Genomic DNA, 23,310 nt, shown 5'->3' with positions numbered 1-23,310 from the left:
TTTAAGTATGGTTTTTGATCCACGCGAAATTTACTCTTTTGATTATTTTTTATCATATTTATGAAGCTGAAAATGAAATCTAGATCATCTTGATTTTGAAAAGCTTCACCATTTTTGTTGAAAAGTATTGCATCGAGAAGGTATGTATCCAATAACTTGCTTCTTGCTAGAGAGATTAAAACATTTTCTACCCAAGCTTTGTTCCAAACACGACCTACAACGGTATAAACTGTAAAACTACAATTTCGAGAATTTACTGCTCCCTGACTCCCTGTGCTTCAAATCCCTACTTCGATGCGAAAATCTTGCTCACTATTCTGAGTTTAATTTAATTTTTTTACAGAGAGAGAGAGAGAGAGAGCATGTCGAGGATATGGGCAAGGTTGGCGGGGATGTTGAGCAACAGGAGAATGGTAGGGGTAGACAAAGCGGGGAATCGATACTTCACCAGAACGGAGGAGATCGATGGTATCAGTAAGTGGGTTTCCTTTCTCTCCTGCAATTCATTTTTCTGATTATTTCGCAATTTGATTTTTCCCTGTACTCTGTTGATTGAGATGTGTTTATGAATCAATTTAATTCTTGTGCTAAAAGATCATTTCTTGAATCATATTGTTTACTGCAAGCTGAAATGTCGCACATTTTGCAAGATTAGATAGTCCTAGTATAGCTCAATATGTTTCATTTAGCAAGCAAAGAATTAAGCATCCTAGTCCTAATGGATGTGGTTTTGCTAGAACAGTAGTTGAATCTTGTCTTGATTATTAAAAGCACAAATATCACATTTTTGTGAGTTTATTATATAGTCCCAGTAGACCTCAGTTTGCTTCATTTAGCAAGTATTGAGCAGCCCCAAATCCCAATGCAGCAGATGATGTTGGTTGTATAAACTCTTAGCTATGGATAAATTTTGTTCAAACACTGCAATTGAACTAAGAAACAAAATAGTAATCACTTGCCATGAGAATGATTTTCATGTCACTGCAAAAGCTATATTTATTGTACTTTGCACAATTTGTAGAGACCATAACATTTTCTCATGGTATTTGGCTCATGTAAAATATATTTCAGTGAAAGAGAAAAGATGGGTGGTATTTAAAGGCGAACATGAACCAACTTCCGTCCCAGGTATTCACCTGTAGCTCAAGTTTGGTGTTTCTCTAATTTGTATGTTTACTCTTTACAGCTTTTAGGTAATTACCCTTTCAATTTGTCAAATTTTCATAGCACACTTTTTTGTTATAACACCAAATTTGATCATTTTTTACTTGGTGGCATGGTGACAAAAGATTGGGTACCCATCATAATAATTTGTCTGAAGGAACCAGTTTTGAAGAATGCCCATTTTGCATGGTTATTGGTCAAATATGAAGAACTCCTTTGAAAGAGTAGAATATTGTCAAATTGATGTGCTCGGTGGACTGTTATATTTTGATTTATTAAAAAAGTATAGTAATGAAGAATGCATGTTTTCCCCTTATTGAATGGATTGTAACATGACTTTATTGGGATAATGTTTATCACGCTTAATGAGCTCTTCTTAAACAATGCAGTTGAGTGGATATGCTGGTTGAATGGACAACGCAAAAATGCTCCAACTCCTGAGGTGAACCCTAAACCCCAACACATGTCTCAAAATTTTCAATAAAAATTAATAGCCATCCCAATATGTTTAAAATAAAATTACAATAACTTGCAGCCTTCTGTGTCCTTCAATGATAGTAATGAAATAACAAAATTTAGGATAAGCTAAGGCCTACAAAATTTGGAGAGAACTTGGTCTGGATGATCATCTCAACAAGAGAGCATTAGTTTCACCAGAGAGATCTGCATTTGTGATTTTGCAGGAAATGGCAGAGCTAGAGGCTAGAAGGGAGCTTGTTAGACTTAATGTTGCCCGTAAGTGTCATTAGTTTTATGCCTCAGCTCTTATCATCTGTTAACACTTTCACATATCACCTGAAGTCTGTGAAGTAATTTGTCAAAGTATAGAAGGGTTCTGAAAACTCTGCTAGGATTTTGAAGTGATGTGAAGTCCCCATTATGTATAATTCCTTTTATATTGCGCCTAGGTCTAAAGGAGGAAGAGGAAAGGCTAGCTAAAGAAGGCAAGATCAAAGTAACAAGTGTCGGTAAGCCACAAATTTTACTAGTTCTTGTATTGGTTTAGAAGGGGGAGCACGCTACTTTTACTCTAACATGTGGCTAACTGACCTTCCTTTATTCTATGTTTTTAGGTAAACTTGCTGCTCCAGACTTGAAAAGTTTTGTTAGACAATTCCCAGATGCCACGGAAGGTATTATGTTCTTCTATAAAAGTTCCCAATAAACTCGCCTTTGAAGTTCATGGAAATCAACCTCAGCCTGAAGAGGGTGGTGACCGCTTACGGGGTATTTGGTTGTAAGGAAGGAATTAGAGGGGAAAAGAATTGCAATTCCATGGGAGAGGAATAGTGTGGGAATTTAAATTCAAGTGCTTGGTTTACAGGAATAGAATTACTGGGAATTTCAATTCCAGTGTTTGGTATCAATGGGAATTGAAAGAGAATAAGTAGTATAAAGATCGAAATGCCCATACTTATTATAGCAGACAAATGAAACATCAATGTTAGGTTAGAAAAGAGAAAGATAATTTTGTCTTAAGGGTATCTTTTTTTTATTCTCAAAAACTGCGGAATTGAAAATACCAGGGGGAGACATGAGATTCTAATTCCGTGAAAATGAGAGAATTGCAATTCTGCGGATTTGCAATTCCTACAACCAAATGAAGGAATTTGCTTGCCTTTAGAATTATGTGGGAGTGGAATTCTAATTCCCTCCAACCAAATTGGATTCATGGCTTCAGTTGGCACACATGTATACTATCTACCGCCGTTCTCTTTTAGCATAAAACCATATCATATATCTTTAGATTTATTGAGGTGGTGATACTGTGATAGTACTCAAACCAGTGCCACTATTGCTTGCTTTTTAACTTAAATTCATCTTTTTGTTTCCATTTGTAAGGTGATACAGCTGCAGAAGCGTCTAATGCAGAGGATGAAAGCAGGTGGGCAATGACTTCTGGCAATAACTTTATTCTCTGAAAAATCGTAACCATTTCTGAGTAAAATGTTTTATGCTATTTCTTTTTTCCTTTTTCCTTTTTCCTTTTTGTGCATGTGTGGGTTTTGGGATGGGACTGGGGTGTGGTAGGCTTAAGGTACTGCTAGAGATTGCTGGTTACCTCTCAGTTTCAGAGAGGGATATTTACAACTTCGTGCACTTGTCTATGCTTTCTGCTTCTATAGAAGGGTAGTCATATAAGGCTCGGTTTCAGTTTTACCTTCCAGTCTACCCGTGTGTTTCCCTGTTGGGTTACAAGAAAATAAATGAACCTCCAAAACAACAAAATCTGGACTTTATTGGAGGCGATAAGTTACAATACTGTGCACATGTGTATCTGTGTATGCTTTGAAAACTAACAAATGCTCTAGTTGGAGAACAGCCTGAGTGTGTTATACAAATCATAGTTTCAACTATAATCGTAAGCCTTGATCAAAAAAAAAAAAAAAACTATAATCGTAAGCCCCTGAACGTCTTGAGCAATAACTTCTCGCCTTGTTTGCAGGTCATCGGAGCCATCTGGATCTGGAGAATCCTTTAGACCAGGAACATGGCAACCTCCTATTTGACATTGTGAAACACAAAGATTGTAGCAGTGGGTTTGATCTACTAACCGCCGAAATGTCACGATTGATTGTGTTATATAAGAACTTATCACTGTACATGAAGATCACAGTGGCAAATATGTTGTTATGGAGTAGCTTTTGACCTCTCCATGTTATCAATTCTATCTCAGACTGACCAAATTTTGTTTACAGATTTATGTTAAAGTACCAGTCTATATGAAATAATTTTTCAGGAAGCACATAGTTTAAATTGAACACATATTTGGCTATAACTTTTACAATTTTCTCAATGACCTTTGTTTGATGCCTACAGTGTTAAATTGGGGTAGTCATTAGTTGTATGAGTTGCAAGGTTCCACCAAGAAAAGTAATTATCAAGCATCTAGGAAATATGATAAATACCCCATAACATTTAGAAAATGAAAACTTTGGGTAATACTTGTTGGGTTTATATTGCTAGGAATACGAAGGATATCATTAGTTGTTCCAAATGTTATCATTAAGTGCATCAATGTAAAAGACGTTATCATTATGTGCAATAATGTTAAAAAAAAAGTAAATTACTTGCATTAGAGTGAATTCCATTTTTTGTCCTACTGTTATTGGGACATTTTCAATTTTAGTCCACTTTATTAATTTTTGTCACATTGTGACCACTGTTATTTCAAGTGTTCCACTTTTAGTCAACCGTTAGTATTTCCGTCAGTTGACCGTGTAATTCAGGGGTATTTTTGTCTTTTTGTCTCTTCTCCTTTAAGCTTTCTCCTTTAATTAGCCACCGATCGACGGAGACTCACTGAGGAGTAGTGAAGCCCACAAAAATCCGGTGAAAGCAAAGAGACCCAACCTGTCGGCACCCAGGCCGGTAATACTAGTTTCCGACCTTTCAGAGGTGTCTGCTTCACAAATCACAGACTTAATTCTTCTTCTTCTTCTAGGCGTAGCTTCAAACTGGAGAGACGACGAGAGAGTGACGGAAATCAGAGGATGAAGCGTCGTCGGTGTCACCTCATCTTCCTTGTTGTAGACGACAAGACAGAGATGGAAATCAGAGGATGAAGCGTCGTCGGTGTCACCTCATCTTCCTTGTTGTAGACGACAAGACAGAGATGGGAAGACCAAAATGTCCCTAGATTACACGGTCAACTGTCGGAAATACTAACGGTGGACTAAAAGTGAAACACTTGAAATAACAGTGGTTACAATGTGACAAAAATTAATAAAGTGGACTAAAATTGGAAATGCCCCAATAACAGTACTATAGTAGGACCAAAAATAGAATTAACTCCTTGCACTATTAAGTAAAATTGAAAGCACTTTTAAGTGATTTTACTTGTACATTTTACTTGCATATTTATATAAGTTACTTGCACTTTTAATACATGTTACTTGCACTTTTAATACATGTTACTTGCACCAAAGTTCGAGTTATTTACAAAAATATCATCGCATCTTTTTTTTTTTTTAAATTACATCTGATCCATTAAATCTGGACACGTAGACGGCTGCAATTTGTTCTCAATTCTTTTCTGGCCATTGGTTATCACCTGAGCGTGCCCATATATATATATATATATATATATATATATATATATATATATATATATGAAACTTTAATGATGTATGAACAATTTTGTCCTCTAAAAAAATAATAGTACAATATTTGTAAAGTAATGTACAATTGCATGATTATAAAAATATAAACAAAAAATATTAATACCATAATTACCTAAATCATTCCCTATAATACAAAAGCATAATTAAAATATTGAGTATTGTTCTAAATAATCAAAAGAAGATTAATTAAACAAAAAAAATGAAAAAAAAAAACTTAACCTAGATTTTTTTAAATGCAAGAAAATGATTTTCAATGTTCTTTATTTGTTATATTTGATGCTCAACTTTGAATGCTATGTATATAGTCTGACTAATTAATTGACCAAAGTTCATGTTAAATTTAATATTGTATTTTTTTAATACACTCTAACATATTCATATTATATGTTCAACAATTATGCCAACTTTTATTAGGATGAGGTTCGAATCTATGACCTTTATGGAAATCAATGCATGAGTAAGTTAAGAATATTAAATAGTTAATGGAATATTCTGTTACTAAAGTTTATACCGACCGAATGCAAGGGTATTTAAGGGAAGAAAATAATATAAATATACTCCGTATAATAGAGGGTAAAGTAGGAAAATTAAAAAAAAAATTACTAAAATCAAAATAATCTAAACCATTCATTTCATCAAATAGTTAGACGAACATTTTTTAGTTCCCCTTGGCCTAACTTTATTGATTATTATTATTATTATTATTATTATTATTATTATTATTATTATTATTATTATTATTTTGTTTTTATTAATAATGCTATAATTATAAAAAAAATTCATATGTAGTTAATAATAATTCAATATTAAAAATATAATAAGTTGTTAATAATAATTCACCATAATGATTAACAGAATTATATATATCTTATTGGCGCCAAAGACCTTGTGGTCTAGTAACACCCGGTGTCCCAATTTACAACTGTTGACTCTTTGTGTTTCAGTAGGTTGAAAAAGTAACTATGAACAGATACTACATTGTAACAGAGTCAGTAGTACTCAAAACCATCTGAACTTTTTAACAGTTAAAATTAGTTATAAAAGTCAAACTTTGACTGATAAGTTGTTAAAATTAGTTATAAAAGTCAAACTTTGACTGATAAGTCATTTTCTAAACACTCATCTGAGTTGTTCGACACATTGTAAATACTTTCATTAGTATTAATAAAATGTTGTGGTTATTATTATTATGAACATTGAAATCGTTGATATTGTGTTGGATAAAGTTTTACTCTGCCGGCCCTCTTCCTCATTTATATATAACTAATAAAAAACAAAAACAAAAACATCTATAAATTAATGAGTTAAGAAACGTTTTGTGTGTGCTAAATGGTGTTGAAAACAAGTGCGCATGTATAGCTGTTCATTGTAATAAAAACAACACAAACTGATTATCGGCGGAGCAGTTACGGCGGCACTGCCGCAAACACGGAAATTAGCTGGCGGCTGACGGCAGCCAAGTGGGATTGGACGTCGCTCGCTGCTGCAGAATCTTAGTGGAGAAGGGTCTGACTGGACTTATTATGGATGTGGTACCACCATCTTAGCTGGCAGGTCTTTGCTGAGGTGGCACCAAAAATGGGGTACAGTCAGACACTGAGGCCTCATTTAACACGAGATGTTGACACGTGATCAGTTCATTTAGGATTCAGATAGGCCTTTCTTGTATGGTTTCAGGTATCCGAGATTCCGAGGTTGTAAACCACGGGCTGCGTACGCAATGACGCAATATATACCGCTTACCCAATATTCTTCATTCTGAGGTTGTAAACGTGCACTCTTCAGTGAGACGGATCGGGTCAATAGAAAAATAAAATATTTATATTAAAAAATATAATATTTTTAAATCTAAATACGGAATATAATAGTATTATATTTTTCACTAAAATATTACACTTAAAAATAACAAATATTTTATTCCTAATTACTATTATATTTTTTAATATAAATATTTTATTTTCATCTTAATTCAATCCGTTTCACGAGACAAGAATCTGGGAGACAGTCTTACACAAATTTTTACTTCAAAAAAATTCTTTAATTTATTTTAAAAATATATTCCAAGGGTATCACACTATCACCGACCTTTCTTATGGTATATATAAAGAGTTTTCTTCTTTACTTATTCAACGTTGGGTGTAGCTTAGGTTGAATTAATCTTGAAAGTTTTTCAATTTTTGAAAGCCTGCAATCACACTCGCCGTACAAAAAGGTTATCAAATTGGCAGCCCTTTGTACTCTTTATTATTATTTTTTAATTATTCTTATTTTTTTCTTTTGAATAGTTGTATTTATTTATTTTGTATTATGTAATTAAATTATTATAAAGAAATAACATATTAATAAATAATTACACAACATTTTTGTTGATTGATACCCTAAATAATGCCAAATTAAATTCATCATACACTTATTACTCATCTAATAATTTCTTGATCTATTTTTCGTATTTATAGTTTATGTATTTTAGTTTGAGTTAATACCCAAAATGGTCCTCCGACTATTAGCTAATACTCGATTTAGTCTCAAAGTATTTTTCGTACCCAATTTAATCCCCTGTCTTTTAAAATCACACTCAATTTCGTCCACTGTTACAATTGCTGTCATTGAACCGTTATTTTGAGGGCAAAGTAGTCATTTTATTTGGATTTAGCCTCTTTCTTCCTCTGGTATCCTCTGGTCTCTGTATTATTAACGGCATGAACAATTGCGCAGTGGTGAACCAGTCGAAGGCGCCGAGGGTTCAACAGAGTTACAGTGTAGGATCGAGCAGGGGTCCAACGGAGCTCGCAGGGGTCGATGCGCGGCATGGAGGGTAGGATCGAGCTGGAGAAGCTGATGCAGCAGTACATGAAGCAGCAGCAGCAGGCGGCGGTGGTGATGACGATGAGGTCGTCGTAGAGGGTGCGACGGAGCAGCAGCGTCGCGATGGGGAGGATCGGCGAGGAGAGCGAGGTGGGCGAGGATGATAGTAATCATGGCGTCGATGAGATGAAGCTACGTTTCTGAAAATCTGAAATTGAAGGAAAGCGTTGGGGAAGACGAGAAAAACGAGATCGTAAGGGTGAACAAGGGAATTAAAGAGAAATTCCCTTCGATTGAAAAGCTGTGCGTTGGGGAAAACTTCTCTTCGGCAAGGGCGAAGCCACGAAGGGGTATTCTATCGGTTCGATTGCGGTTTTCCGATGAGTGAGTGAATTGGAGACGTTGAATGAGGCGAAGGATAAGGTTGAGGAGTTTCTCGATGACGTATTGGCGGTGGATTTCACCGTTCCGGCGGAACAATATGCTAATCTCTTAGGAAATGGCTTCATAAATTTAAATGACTTATTTGCCCTTGATAATAACGGTGGAAATGATCAATTTCTAACGGTGGATGACATTGGGTACCGTTTCAAAAGACAGAGGATTAAATTGGGTACGAAAAATACTTTGGGACTAAATCGAGTATTAGCTAATAGTCGGAGGACCATTTTGGGTATTAACTCTTTTAGTTTCATCAACTAAATTAATAACTTATTGAGTGAGGAGGGAAACTCGCAGTCATTACCCGAGAGTATGCACGGGATAAGCTACGCCTTGTGATCCTAGACGGCAAATGACTACAATGAGGTAAATCAGCCTAATTTGTCCATGGCTGGGCGACTCAAATCAAGAACTCAAGAAGGCCAATAGGCCACTCCCGTGGGAATTTGAACTTATAGCCTTGTGGTTACCAAGTCAACAACGTGGTCAACTTGACTAGGATTGTTCCTAATTAGTACTTATCGCCCCTCCCCCTCCCTTTTGTGGTTGCTTCAACCTTTCTTCAATTTGTAATGTCATAAATTTTAATCATTTCAATGTCTTCAAATTTGTACTTTGCTTAATTTTAATGATTTTAATATCTTCGATTTCCTAGTTTTCTTAATTGTAATGATTTCAATTATTTTGAATTAGTAAAGTTTAATTAAATATTAGTTTTACAATTTGAATAGTTGAAAATTTTTATTTCAAATTGTTATGTAATATAATTTATATTTGATTATACACATAATGCGAATAAAAAATAATTCTACATATTTTGAAATTTCAATTTTGTTATTTTTAATATTTGGTTGTAATTTATATATTGATACAAAAATAATAATTTTGATGAAAAAATAATATTTATTGATAAAAGATAATAATTTCATAATTATTATTTTGCTTGGAATTTTTATGTTCTTGGCATAGGGTTTCAACCTTGAACCATAGCCAATATATATAGTTTAGGACATCTGTTCAAACTAAGAATCAACCAGTTTTAATTTATATAATATGTAAAATCGTAAAATTAAATCTTAAAATAGAATTTGAATTCTTACTCTTTTTTGTTTTTTTGAGTACATTTGAATTCTTACTTTATTCCACCTTATTTATTTTACACAAAATTATAATTTCATTCCCTCATAATTTCTTCCTTGCAACCAAATGGTCCGTAACTTTTAAAATGACGAATGGAAGACTAGGTCAGATTCCTTAGGACAAATGATAACAGCAGATTGTACCTTTTTTCTTCTTATTTTAGGTTAAATGACACTTTTTCAGTTTTTCCAGTGAATTATATTTTATAATGCTTTTTACGCTGAATTATTCATGTATCTACATTAGTCTTTTAGTTATTTTAAAAGTGTCAATTTTTTCATCATTTCTATTATATGTACATTTTTACCCTTAAAATAAGTATTTCATTTATTTTTATTCTCCAACAAATTATTGCTCATATGTAGAGATGACCACGGCCGGTCTAGATTGAACCGAATCAAAAGGTTTCAGTTACGATTTAGAACTAGAACTCAACATTTTGTTTTTGATTTATTAAAATCACGAACCGAAAAAAAAAATTAATTGTTCAATTCAGACTGTTTTAAAAATAGAAAATAGATTTTAAAAATTGAACTGTTAGTTGATATTGTAAAAGAACTAGCATCTATGATTGGTGATGTTAGTTTTCGTTTCGTTAAACAATTTGTGAATTGTGTCGCCCACACTGTTGCGTGGGAGGCCTTTTCTGTGTCAGATTCTGGGGAGTAGTTGGATACTCCTCCCTCTTTTCTTGTAAGCTGTCTAGAGAATGATTTAATGAATAAGTTATTGTTTTCAATAAAATTGAACTAGCTATTCAAACTGGAACCAAAATTGTGAACCAGTGATAAGAATCAGAACTGAACCACAGTCATATCTTCTTATATGTGAGAATCAGAATAAATGTGAGAAAGAGTAGACATCATTTGTAAATATTATAATTATAATTTTAAGTCAATGCTAGTAATATTAATATTATAATTATAATTAATTAGTATTAATGTATTATATTATTTGTGTTTAAGTTTTAATTTTGTTACTAGCACTAGCTTAACATTATAATTATAATATTTGAAATGATGTATATTCTTTTTCAAATTTATTCCGATTCCCATATATAAGCAATACTTTGTTGGAGAAGAAAAGTAAATGAAATACTTATATTTAATGGTAAAAATGCATGTTTAACATAAAAATGAGAAAAATTGCTCCTTTTAAAACAATTGAATGACTAATATGGATACATGAATATTTCATATGGAAAGAGCACTATGAATATAAAATACATAATTCAGGGAGAAAAATGCTATTTTCTCCTCATTTTATTACTGTGATTTGATTGATGAAAAGTAATAATACATGGACTCCCATTTTGTACTCCAATTTTACTCCATACTATGTGACATGTTTTGATTGCCTTAAAAAAAGAGGTGGACCATGATTTTTGTTCATTCATTTTTCTTCATCCAATAAAAAATAAACATTTGGTTGGAGTAAGTATAATTTAGGAGTAGAGGTAGCATTTTCATTGATGAATCTTATTTTGAGTTGCAGTTTTATATTAATTGTAATTATATAAATTTTAAATTTATGTAAAGGAATTCAATAAAATTAGTTATATATTGAAAAATGTTTGTTAGATAAAAAGTTTATTTCAAAAATGGTAATCAAACACACACACTTTTGCGCTAAGCACAAATATAGTACAAATTATTTCTAATTAAGGTACTCCTATGTAGTTATGTACTATCTATAGATATATATATATATATATTATTAAATTAAATAGAATAACTCCATAGTGAAACTTCCACGTCACTCTCCACTTCAACTTCGTCCCAACTGAAACTTTTTCCCAACGACGGAGCTGGCGACAGCAAGTTTCCGTCCGCCATGCTTCCAAGAAACCCTCCCTGCATTCCGGTGAAGAGGTCATCGTGTTCCATGATCGGCGGCGACGCCAATACATTCCACGGGTCGTCAGCAGGAGGCGGCGGCGGCGGCGCTTCCACGGACGTGGGTGTAGTGATGACGATTTCTTCCTCGCATTCTTTAGGGCGGAAGGCCTCGGCGGCTTCGACGGCGGCCTTGCGGAGGTCCTTAGCATCGACGGAGGCGGGCACGGGGAGGCGCCAGACGGAGTCGGCGAAGTTGAGGGTGGCGGCGAACTGGCCTCGGAGAGCCAATGCCGCCACGTCGTGAGCCCTGGCGGCCATTTCCGGGGTGGGATAAGTCCCCAGCCATATCCGTTTCTGTTTCGTCGGTTCCCTTATCTCGCAGACCCACTTGTTGTTATTCCTCCGCCGCACCCCCCGGTAAACCGGGTGCCGTGTCTCCTTAAACTTCTTCCTCCCCGCCCGCTTCTTCGGCCGGCTCGCCGCCAGAATCACCTCCTCGTCCGAATGCGACGCCCTGCCGCCGCTCCACCCCTCCCCCTGCGGAAACCCGTAGCCGCCGCCCCAACAATTCGGGTCCGAATGCGACGCCGCGCCTCCGCTCCACCCCTCCCCCTGCGGAAACCCGTAGCCGCTGCTCCAATTCGGGTCGGAATTCGAAGTCGAGTAATCCATTTCTGAGCCGAAAACGTTAAACCTCACGAATTCTTAGTATTTGTCGTAGTTATAAAAGTGCACGAGCATGAGAGAAGGAGACACCGTATATTTATAGAGTTCGGAAACGAAGCGGAATATACTAGGGGAGCGTGCATAACACGCGCTTGAGCACGCGCTCAAATAGGAATGTTGTATGTTAAACTATAAGCTGTTTGTCACTTTTTGTGTGTGTTTGTAATTCTGTGGACTTGTCGGGAAGGGGAGACGCAGTACAGCTGTGTGTGTGAAAGAGATGAGTGGGGTACACTGATTTGCACACGAGTTCAATATATTTTGAGTGACGTGGCAATTGGGTTGTGGTCATTGGTCAACTCAGAGAGACAGGGGAGTTATGCCTTTACGGATGACGGTTTGCAGCTTGCTTATATTTTAAGTAAAAAAGAGGGGACATCATAAATATCTGCTAACTATATTCTACAAAAAGGTTTGTTACACGGGTGATACACAGCCCAGACATAGTAACGGCCGTTTTTACATGTGAGATTAATTAAGAAGGGCAAATCTCAATTTAATTGTCCAACAGTGTCTAAGAGCATTGTCACCAATGAATTTTTTTTTTTTTAAGGGAGATGAGAGATGATTAGATTGAGGAGAGCGGTGAATCGGAGGAAAGTGAAAAAAATTAACTTGTAGAAATTGGAGTTTTTTGAGGGTATCATTTTTTTAAAAGTCGAAACACGCATTAGATACGCCTGCTGAGTGCATAAGTCACTTTTTTTTTTCTTTTTTTTTTTTTTTTTTGTCTCTCCTCTCTCCTCATTGGACTAACGAAAACCATTGAAAAAACTCAATAGATGAGTTTGCTCTAATATTTTAAGTTTGACTTCCCAGGAGAAGCTGTCTATTGGTTATCTTAGTTTAAACCGGTCAATTATGGACAATCTAGAATAGTTAATTATTTTTTTGTGATTCTTTGTCAACTAAGATTTATAAGGTAGATTTCACCTAGAGTACACTTTCGTGTAGCGGGTGTAAACTTTTCCATAAATCAAAAGACTAATTAAGAAACTAATGTATGTTCGAGATGATATTGTGAAGGTTTTTGTTTTAGTTGGTAGCAATAAAATTTTATGATAAATATTTTTTTTAACATAACATTACACCTGAATATTTTATATTTTTTATATTGATTTTTTTTTAAATCTTGCAATAGTGATATGTAATTATTTTTCTCGCCTGAGTATTTGTGAATATATATTTATAGTGTCGTAACCATTTTTTTTTTATGAAAACCTGTCGTAACCATTTAGTTGTTGGATCATTTTTATATTTAGTCCAAATATAATTGAAAAAAATTAATTTTTTATTTTTATTTTTTTAAAAATGTGTACTTTTGGACAACTATTTATAAATAGAGTTAATTTAAACATATAAAAGAGATACGTAGTATATAATAATTAGACATCTTATAAGAGATGGTAAGTTTATAATTAAGTTTTACTATACAAAATAAATTAAATGATGTGAATAATTAATTGATTTCACTTTTTTACACTCCCAATTATGAATAATAAGATTTCACTAAATTTCTTTATTTATACCACAAAATCACTGTTTACTATTAACAAAATTGTGTGTGTTCCGCAACTACACAAGGGATAGTCAAGTGGGTGAAACATGAATTCGATTCTAATATCTAAATCGTCATGAATTCCATTCTTGCAAATATCTTCTCAGCTGAATGGAGGCTATTACACACATATATGTTATTTTCTATGGTTATTTGCCTTTTTTTTTTTTTAAATTTTATAAATTAACAAAAAAAACCTATTTTTACATGGCTTCTTATAGCAATTATTGGAGTTTTTGATTACTTTTTATATGCCAAATTAGGATAATTATGCAGTATAATTTTATGAAATACAAGCACAAACCAATAGTTGCGTAAATGATATACACCCTTTTCTTAAAACCTTATTTTCTATCCCTCAAAGGTGGAGGCTAAGGAAGTAAGTAGCGTTGTAGCTTAGTTTTTCTATGATAAAATGGATTTTACGACATATTAGTTAACACTTAAACTATAATGTCATCGGCAAACAAGCTAACACACAGTAGAACACTAAAGTTTTAGAACAGAGTGAGCAGAAGTTTAATATAATTTCATTAGTAATGTATATTATTTCATTTTCTAATCTTGAAATGTATATAATTTCATTAGTAATGTATATAAATTCATTAGAGTGAATACTTGCCTTCCATGCCCCATCAATTTCTGTGCTCAGTAGTAATATAATTTCATTTTTTAATCATGAAAGTCTTTTTGTTGTAGTAATATAATTTCATTTTTTAATCATGAAAGTCTTTTTGTTATATTAACTATTTAAGCAAATATTATAACGATCAACGGATGTTTGCGATCGTCTCATTCTTGAGACGGCGTAGGCTGTTTTGTTTATGAGACTCAACCTGGGGTTTTCCCTTCCCTATTGTATTGCAAAAAAAAAATTATTTTGTATATGCATATGTATATATTTATTGCTTTGGTTTATGCTAATTGAAGAGAAGTTCAATGTAAAAAATAAAATTTTATTTTAGGGTCCATTTAGAATTAAAGCAGGGAAATAATGACTTTTAGAAAACATTTTCTTTTCTCGTGTTTGGCTATATAGTACAAAACTGTCTTTGTTTGTTTGGTTCATTTTCTAAAAAATGAGTAGAATTGTATAATTAAACATTTTAAATATTTTATTTAGAATATAAAAATATTTGTAATAATAATATTAAAAATAGAGTCATTTTCATTTTTGGTCCTATTGTTATTGGGGCATTTCCAATTTTAGTCCACTTCATTAATTTTTGCCATATTGCGGCCAGTCTTATTGAGTCCTTACCACTTTTAGTCCATCGTTAAAATTTTCGTCAAATGGCCGTCCTAAACAGGGGTATTTTTGGTCTTTTCATGCTTTGGTCATCTCCTTAACCATTTGCAATGGTTTTCCTTACACATTTTCATCCAATGAAGAGGTCCAACGAAAACCATGTGAGCCACATTACAAAGCCATGGCTTTCGCTGGACCTCTTCATTGGATGAAAATGTGTAAGGAAAACTACTGCAAAGGGTTAAGGAGATGATCAAAGCATGAAAAGACCAAAATACCCCTGTTTTGGACGATTATTTGACAAAAAATTTAACGGTGGACTTAATGTGGCAAAGACTAAATAAGACTGGCCGCAATGTGGCAAAAATTAATGAAGTGGACTAAAATTGGCAATGCCCTAATAACAGTAGGACCAAAAATGGAAATGACTCTTAAAAATAATATTATTTATCAATTTTTTTTTTAAAAACCCGGTAAGCATGGGATAGTTTCCAGCAGAAATCAGACTTATGCTTTCTGCCGGAAACTTTGTTCTAAGTGTTTGACGGAAGTTATTTTCCGCCAAAATGACTAGATATTTCCCAGCCAATGGAAAATGTTTTCCGTTGACTGGATTTTTCAATTGCTTCCAGATACCGGAAACCTGAAAAATGATTTATGAGAAGTCATTTTTCGGATATCCAAACACAACCAAAAATATTATTGTATTACAGTAATGTTAATATATTCATATTAACGTAATATTGGAATAGAATATAAAAATAATTGCACGCATATGCAAATTTATTGTTTTCTTAAATTTATCAATTAAGTATTAAAAAGTAGAAAAAGCAATTATGAAGAATGGTAATTGTAACCCGGAGACAAAGGAGAGTTTTACCGTTTTGGATGACGATAGGCTTTTGTTTATTTTAAGGAAAATAATGACATCATAATATATAAATCAGACATACTCCGTGGTTGTTACTGTTTTTAACTTTTTGTTACACGGATGATACACACTAACACACCGCAAATTATATCGTGGACCGTGGTCCACAATGCCCCAAAACGACGTCGTTTTGATTAATGAAAACAGACGGATGAATTCGCGCCACTCACTTTCTTTTCATATATACTGCAGTTACATTTCAACACAACTTCAGTTACATTTCAACACAACTGCAGTTACCTTTCAACACAACTACAGTTACATTTTGAAATAACTACAGTTTCATTCGATAATATAAAAATACAAAAGTGAAACTGTTATTCAGTATCTGTTCATATACACTGCAGTTACATTTCAACACAACTACAGTTACATTTTGATATAACTACAGTTTCATTCGATAATATCAAACACAAATGTGAAACTGTTATTTAGTATCTTTTCATATACACTGCAGTTACATTTCAACACAACTACAATTACATTTTGATATAACTACAGTTTCATTCGATAATATCAAAACAAATGTAAGGCAGTATCTTTTGGAATGAACTGTAGTGTCAATTACGAGGCTCCGTCTCCCACTTACTAAAACGACGTCGTTTTGGGACCGCGGTCCACGATATAAGAACTGCTAACACACAGGTGACAGGCCAGACATAATAGCCGCGGCAATAAATCCCTTTTTTTTCTTTTTTTTTTTATAAATGATTTTTTAGGGTTTGTTTGGTGATAAGTGCAAAAGATGCCCAATCATAAGGTTATTCTTGGATCATTTAGTGCATAATTCATGACTTTTAGGAGTGATTTGGTCCTAAATTGCATTAGAGTACTCTATGTTGTCATCGGACCCCGTTCCACACGTTGCCGATTGTTTTGTAGGTAAAAAGAAGTGTTTAAAGACAGAAAATGGCAATATTTCGGAGAAGAATTCACAAGCCGAAGTTGGAGGACGAAATAGGCCTTGGACGCGCTTCCAGGCCGGCGTCCAAAAAGCACCCCTCTGAAGTTTGCACAGCAGAGCAGAAGCCTGGCCTTGGACGCGCGTCCAGGCCGGCGTCCAAAGATCATCCCTCTGAAGTTTACGCAGCAGAACAGAAGTCTGCCTTGGACGCGCCCCTGGACGCGTGTCCAAGGTGGCGTCCAGAATTAACCCCTCTGAAGTTTTCAAAGCAGAACGCAAGGCACGCCTTGGACGCGCCCTTGGATGCGCGTCCAGCATGGCGTCCATCGCGGAAATTTTGGCGGTTATTCACTGTTTAAAAGGGATGAAGGAACCATTTTTCAAGACACTTTTTACCAATCATCATCATTCCATATAGAATATTTCTCTCTCTAGGTTTTAGCTCTCAAATTCTCTCCATTCCATAGCTCAATTGCACTCCAAATTCATGTTACATAGCTAGATTTAGAGAGGAATTCACATTGCAAGTTTGTATTGATCAAGTTTACTCAAGGATTCTACTTCAATTTCAAGCTAAGTTTCATTTCCTATTCTTGTATTTCAATTCCTAATTGTTGATTTGATTCTATTGCTTTGTTAGTTCCATTGCTTTGTGATTTCATTTTCACCATGAATAGCTAGATCTTTTTGAGGATTTGAATCAATTAGTCTTGCATGATCTCCCTTGAGTTCTAAAGTTCTTAAACCTAGGCTTAGTTAATGCTTGTTTGGTGATTGATTGTGGATTGGGATGATTGTCTTGACTCTATGCCAACAAGGATCCGGTTGCCATAGAGGATTAGGATAGGAATACTCACCTACGAGAGTAGGGAGTGTAACAAGCCCTCACCATTCCCATTTCCTTCTCACCTTTGAGAAAAGGGAGATTGGAAGTGTGGATTGGGACGATTGTCTTGACTCTATGCCAACAAGGGTCCGGTTGCACTAGAGGATTAGGATAGGAATACTCACCTACGAGAGTAGGGAGTGTACCAAGTCCTCACCATTCACATTTCCTTCTCACCTTTGAGAAAAGGGAGAGTGGAAGGCAAGAGGCACATCAAATGTTTGATGAATTGCCTCTTCTAGCCTAGCTATTATGAGAATAAGGCTAAGGCATGGTAGAGAGGCCATTGTCCACGAGAGTGGCGTTGACATTAGTGAGCTTGCCTCAATCTTGTCTAACAAGCGTTGCCAAATCCTAGGACCATAGGAAATCGAGGGTGAGCATGCTTGATAAGTTGATTCGAATCCCCTTTCCCTTTGATTGTTTCATACTCTTTTGCATTAATTGTTTTGTTCTTAGCATGATTCACACACACAATTGCTTAGGACTAGCTTTCAAACACTTTTATCCCTTGTGCTTAATCCACTTGCCTGCCAATTTCCTTACGCCTTCCTAGAGGACGACACTCTTCATTCATCACTATACGCATCCATACCGCATTCACATCACACGTTGAAAATGCTAACTTTTCATTTGGAAACCTTTGGAAAATATTTTTCATGAGTTATTTTTCAGAAAACATTTTCATTTTCAGCGTTTGATTGCATTTAAGAAAACTGTGGTCTAGTGGCACCCGATTGCACTACCACATGGAGGGGGTGGGTTCGAGCCTCAATGGAGACGATATTGGCTCTTTGTGCTTCATTTGGTTGAGATAAGTAGCTATGAGCATATACTACATTGTAACAGAGTCAATATAGTAAGTTTGGATTATTTTCTAGAAAATAAGTAGAATTGTATTAAAAAATTAATATTATTTATAATTTTTTTAAAAAGAGCAATAGTTAAAAGAAAATATTAGTTTCTCATCAGAACGTGGTTGTTCTCCCCGGGAAAGAAGATGATGATGATGGAGGCAACTATACAACCATTGCCCCCTACGATTAAGATGCGGCTGCTTTCAGGGAAGAAGAAAGGGATGATGTCAGTGGTGTTATTGTTCCATATATAGCACCTGACGCGCACGGTGAAGAAATTCTGCGGGAGGGAACATATAATTCGGCCAACATTCAAATCCATGGCTAGTATTACTATGATATTTGTGAAATAAGGTTTGATGAACACCAGGAGTTTGCATGACAGTGCAAGTTTCACCGGAAAATTGGGTTTGAAATTAGAATATAAAAATATTTATAAGCCCCAATTCATCCCTATTTTCATAGAAGGAAAATCGGGTATGAAATTGGTTAGGCTTTAGTATTTCATCCAACTTTCATTGACATAAAAGCCTCTCCAAGACAAACTAACAATTGTTGCGCATCAATCACTAACAAGAAGAATTAATAATCCAATTCAAACATAAGAACCCTAGGGGAATAATTTATCCCCTTTATGCAATAATCATAAACTTTGAATAAAAAATAGCAATAAAACCCTAATCAAAACCCAAAAGCTAACTATTTACTCATGATAGATGTAAATAAAGCAAGGGTAAAGTAAATCTCCATCAACATTGCAAGAAAACTGAAAATAAAAGAAATAAAGAGTAAAGGAAACTTCTTTATTGAAGATGAAGAAATCTTGGTAGAAAACCAATCCAATCCGCGATTAAAAGCTTGAAAGTAAGTAATCTAATATAAAATTATGATAATCTATGCTATGGAAATATGAATAGAAGAGGAAAAATAAGCTAAAGCCAAATTAAGGTTCGGAACTCCCCAAATTGCAGAAATCGCGCCTTAAATATTGGAAAAAGTAGGCCTCACGGTCCACCACACGGCCGTGTACATGGTCGTGTGGGGGTCGCAGCTGGTCGGCGGAAAAACGGGGCTCACGGCCGTGTGGCTGCTTCCTTGTTTGATTTTTCTTCTGTTTTGCTCTCCGTTTCTCCTATCTTCTTTGGGTGGGATCCTTGCTTCAAAAATAGCTCCAATAAGCTCCAAAATACTTTCTTTGCTACTCATTGTGGACAATTACACCTTTTGAACACATAACACATAAACGAGTCTTAATTCCCACTAAGATATACGCAATTTTGCACCAAAAATAACTAAAATAGGGAGTACATAATGGTTCAGAAATAGAGATATCATGTCCCCATATTAAAGTTGACTTACCATTACCAATCTTACGCCTCACTCCACTATATATCAACTCATGAATAGCCATAATACTACGCTAAGAGAAACTTGGGCAACTACCCACTGAGACATCAATAAAAGAGGATTTGGGATAGTACTTGACTTTATATACTCTTGCCACCAAAAACTGTGGGTTAGGCAGGAAGTGCTAGACCTATTTTCCTAACATTGCCAAATTGAAAACCCGAAAATTTTGAAACCCAAACCACCTAACTTCTTCGGAGTGCATAATCGATCCCATGCTTTCCAGTGGATCTTATTTCCATTAACACCCCCCGAACCCAACCAGAAGCGATTCATAATTCTCTCTAGAGCCAAACAAACTGAATTAGGGAGCAATAACACACTCATAGAAAAACGTAGGATTTCATGAGCCACACTTTTCAAAATAATTTCCTTACCTACATGCTATAGCAATTTTTTATTCTTGGCACCCATCCGCTGTATGTCCTTGTCCTCAACATATAAAAAGACTGCCCTCTTGTTCCTCCCTACAAAAGAAGGCAATCCTAGATATTTCTCAAAATTGTCAGCCTGAGGGACACTCCCAAAACCAAGACCACTTCCTCCCTAGCAGCTACTGAAGAATTCATACTAAAATATACGCTCGACTTATGGAAGTTGACAACTTTTGACCAGATATGTTCTCATAGACAGGTAGATAATTTTTAACAACACATGATTCCTGGATATTTGGTTTAAAAAAACAATAGGCTATCATCAACAAAGAACAAATGGGAAATAGAAGGAGCCCCTCTAGCCACCCTACACCCATGAATAGAACCTACAACCTGAGCTTACTGCAGCAACAAGGATAGACCTTCATCACAAATTATAAACAAATATGTAGAGAGTGGATCTCCTTGTCTGAGCCCATGGGTGGGGATAACCTAACCACTATTAAAACCAATAACCAAGAAATTATAAGACATAGTGGTAACACAAGTCATAACCAGATTCACCTAACCATCCGCAAAACGCAAAGCCAACATCATTCTTCGTAGAAAGGACCACTCAATCCGGTCATAAGCCTTAGCCATATCTAACTTTAGGGCAACCAAACCAACCATCCCACACTGCTTCCTATTAAGATAATGACTAACCTCCGCTACAACAAGAATATTATCAGTGATGAGCCTATCAGGAATAAAAGCACTCTGGGATTTCGATATAATGTCACCCAACAGTGGCTTCATCCTATTCGCAATTATTTTGGTCATGATCTTATAGACAACATTACACAAGGCAATGGGTCTGAGATCAGACACTGACTCAGGTACTTTCTTCTTAGGAATGAGAACACCATTAGTTTTGTTCAGTCCGTCTAGGGAAGAGCATGAACTGAGACAACTTAACACAAAACGGAGACATCTCCCCCTACCACATCCGAAAAATGCTGATAGAAGCCCGAATTCATACCATCAAGCATAGGATCTTTATCAGGAAACATGAAAAATAAAGCAGACTTAATGTCCTCAAGCTTAAAAAGGCAGAGTAGGACATAATTATTGTGTTGAGAGACACGAGGGGTGACAGAGGTAAAGAAAGAATCCGTAGAGGCAGCATAATTGGAAAAAATTCTTTTATAGTAATTCAAAACAACAGATTTCATAGCTTCACCCTCCACCCAGACCCCAAAATCATCTTTTGACCTAGAGAGTGTAATTTTCTTCTTATGAGCATATTCATACATGTGATAGAATTTCATATTGGCATCAACATCTCTAAACAAGTGTTGTTTTGCCCTCTGCCTCCAGAACACATCTTCCTGTCCCTTAAGGCGATTCAGTTGAGTCTCAATCCTTTGATAATATGTTAAAGAAACTAGATCCTGGCAGCCTCTCAATCTCAATTGTTCTTTAAGCAAGTCCTTCATCTGTTTCCCAAACCTATAGAAATAGTCACCCCTAACACAATTGGAGATCACTGCTGAGTTGTAGACAACCCATCAAACCACCATTGCTCCCATCAAGCCAGACACCTTCCACAACCTCCCTACACCCCTCATCAAGCAACCAAGCCATCTCAAAACGAAAACCTCGCCTTACCCTACCTCCACCTTCCAACGTGTCATTGACCCCCAGAAATCAAGCCGAGTGATCCGAAGACCGAGTCAAAATGTTGACCACCCTATCCCCCCCCCACCACCAAGACCACTACACAGTTTGCAGTCGCAAGCACCTTATCTAAACTCTCCTCCAACCAAGATTCAATGCCCCTCCCCCTCTCCCATGTAAAAGGATAACCCACCATAGGCAACTGAACTAGCCCACAATTATCCACCACCTCCCCAAAACTGCGTAGGAAGCTGTCAGGGTGAGGGACCCCACCTCTCTTCTCATGTCGGTAAAGAAGATCATTGAAATCCCGTATAGAATAACCCATGGGAGATAGCTCCTGCCCGCAAGTGTCCTTAACAAGTCCAAATATAATTGAAAAGACTAAGGGGGTGCGTTCAATCATGACTTTTGTAGACTTTTAAAATAAAGATTTTAATAAACTTTATAAGACTCTTTAAAAGTCTATAAAAAACATTCATAATTTTTTATCAACTTTTTTATTTTAAAAAGTCTACAAAAATCATTGAAGTTCTAAATTGAATACATCCTTAGTAACTTTCAATGATTTTGATTCTTTATCATTTATAATATTCTTACAAAATATGTTATAATATATCATAAAATTCGTCTTATTATATAGTTCTTCACCCACATCAACACTATTGTTTTTATCAATATTATGGTGAGACTTGTATGCTAATTACTTGTATACTATTAATAAGCATCAACAAAAAAACTATTTCATAAGAAATTCATAACAATATTGAACACTAAAATTTATAGTAATAGAATTGTTTAAATAAAATATTTAAAAATATAATTACTAGTTGCATAAAATAAATAAATAAATAAATAAATAAATAAATAAATAAATAAATATATATATATATATATATATGTATGTATGTATGTATGTATGTATGTATGTATATGTATATGTGTATGTGTATGTGTATATGTATATGTATGTATATGCATCCATGCATGCATGTATGTATGTATGCATGTATGTATAAACTATACTTGATATACTATACTTGATATACTACTAGGCATCAAACAAAGAGCTTTATTTGCAATAGCAATTTGGCACTGCGAATAGCAACAAGGTGCTACTGTTTGCAGCCTGATATTGTTGCTGCGAATAGTAGTTTACTATTCGTAGTAGCATGTTGTTAAATATATATATATATATATATATATATATATATATATATATATATATATATATATATATATATATA

The 23,310-nt window shown here is 35.0% G+C and overlaps 2 protein-coding genes and 1 long non-coding RNA gene across 4 annotated transcripts; 2 read left to right on the top strand and 1 right to left on the bottom strand.

Annotated features, from left to right (window-relative positions):
* LOC116001773 (NADH dehydrogenase [ubiquinone] 1 alpha subcomplex assembly factor 2) lies at positions 1–3,928 on the top strand. 2 transcript variants are annotated; one of them, XM_031241710.1, is made up of 9 exons: positions 1–140; positions 344–474; positions 1,072–1,128; positions 1,554–1,606; positions 1,848–1,899; positions 2,073–2,132; positions 2,238–2,297; positions 3,007–3,049; positions 3,611–3,928. In XM_031241710.1, the coding sequence occupies exons 2-9, from the start codon at positions 363–365 to the stop codon at positions 3,672–3,674; spliced, it is 501 nt and encodes a 166-aa protein (XP_031097570.1). In that variant the 5' UTR covers positions 1–140; positions 344–362; the 3' UTR covers positions 3,675–3,928. The 2 variants fall into 2 exon arrangements, with proteins under 2 accessions (XP_031097570.1, XP_031097571.1); XM_031241711.1 differs by lacking the exon at positions 1–140 and having other exon boundaries at positions 344–478.
* A 3,497-nt stretch (positions 3,929–7,425) lies between these two features.
* On the top strand, positions 7,426–9,198 carry LOC116003124. Its single transcript, XR_004094622.1, has 2 exons — positions 7,426–7,500; positions 8,004–9,198. It is a non-coding gene; the product is annotated as an uncharacterized LOC116003124 (long non-coding RNA).
* A 2,036-nt stretch (positions 9,199–11,234) lies between these two features.
* On the bottom strand, positions 11,235–12,230 carry LOC116002610 (dehydration-responsive element-binding protein 1E-like). The gene has a single exon (XM_031242775.1). It carries the CDS (start codon positions 12,182–12,184, stop codon positions 11,396–11,398), a length of 789 nt encoding a protein of 262 aa, XP_031098635.1. The 5' UTR covers positions 12,185–12,230; the 3' UTR covers positions 11,235–11,395.
* Positions 12,231–23,310: the final 11,080 nt, after the last annotated feature.

This window comes from Ipomoea triloba, chromosome 13, assembly GCF_003576645.1.
Source record: "Ipomoea triloba cultivar NCNSP0323 chromosome 13, ASM357664v1".
Lineage (NCBI taxonomy): Eukaryota > Viridiplantae > Streptophyta > Magnoliopsida > Solanales > Convolvulaceae > Ipomoea > Ipomoea triloba.
Note: the sequence above shows the minus strand (reverse complement) of the source record. Positions and strands in the feature narration are given on the sequence as shown.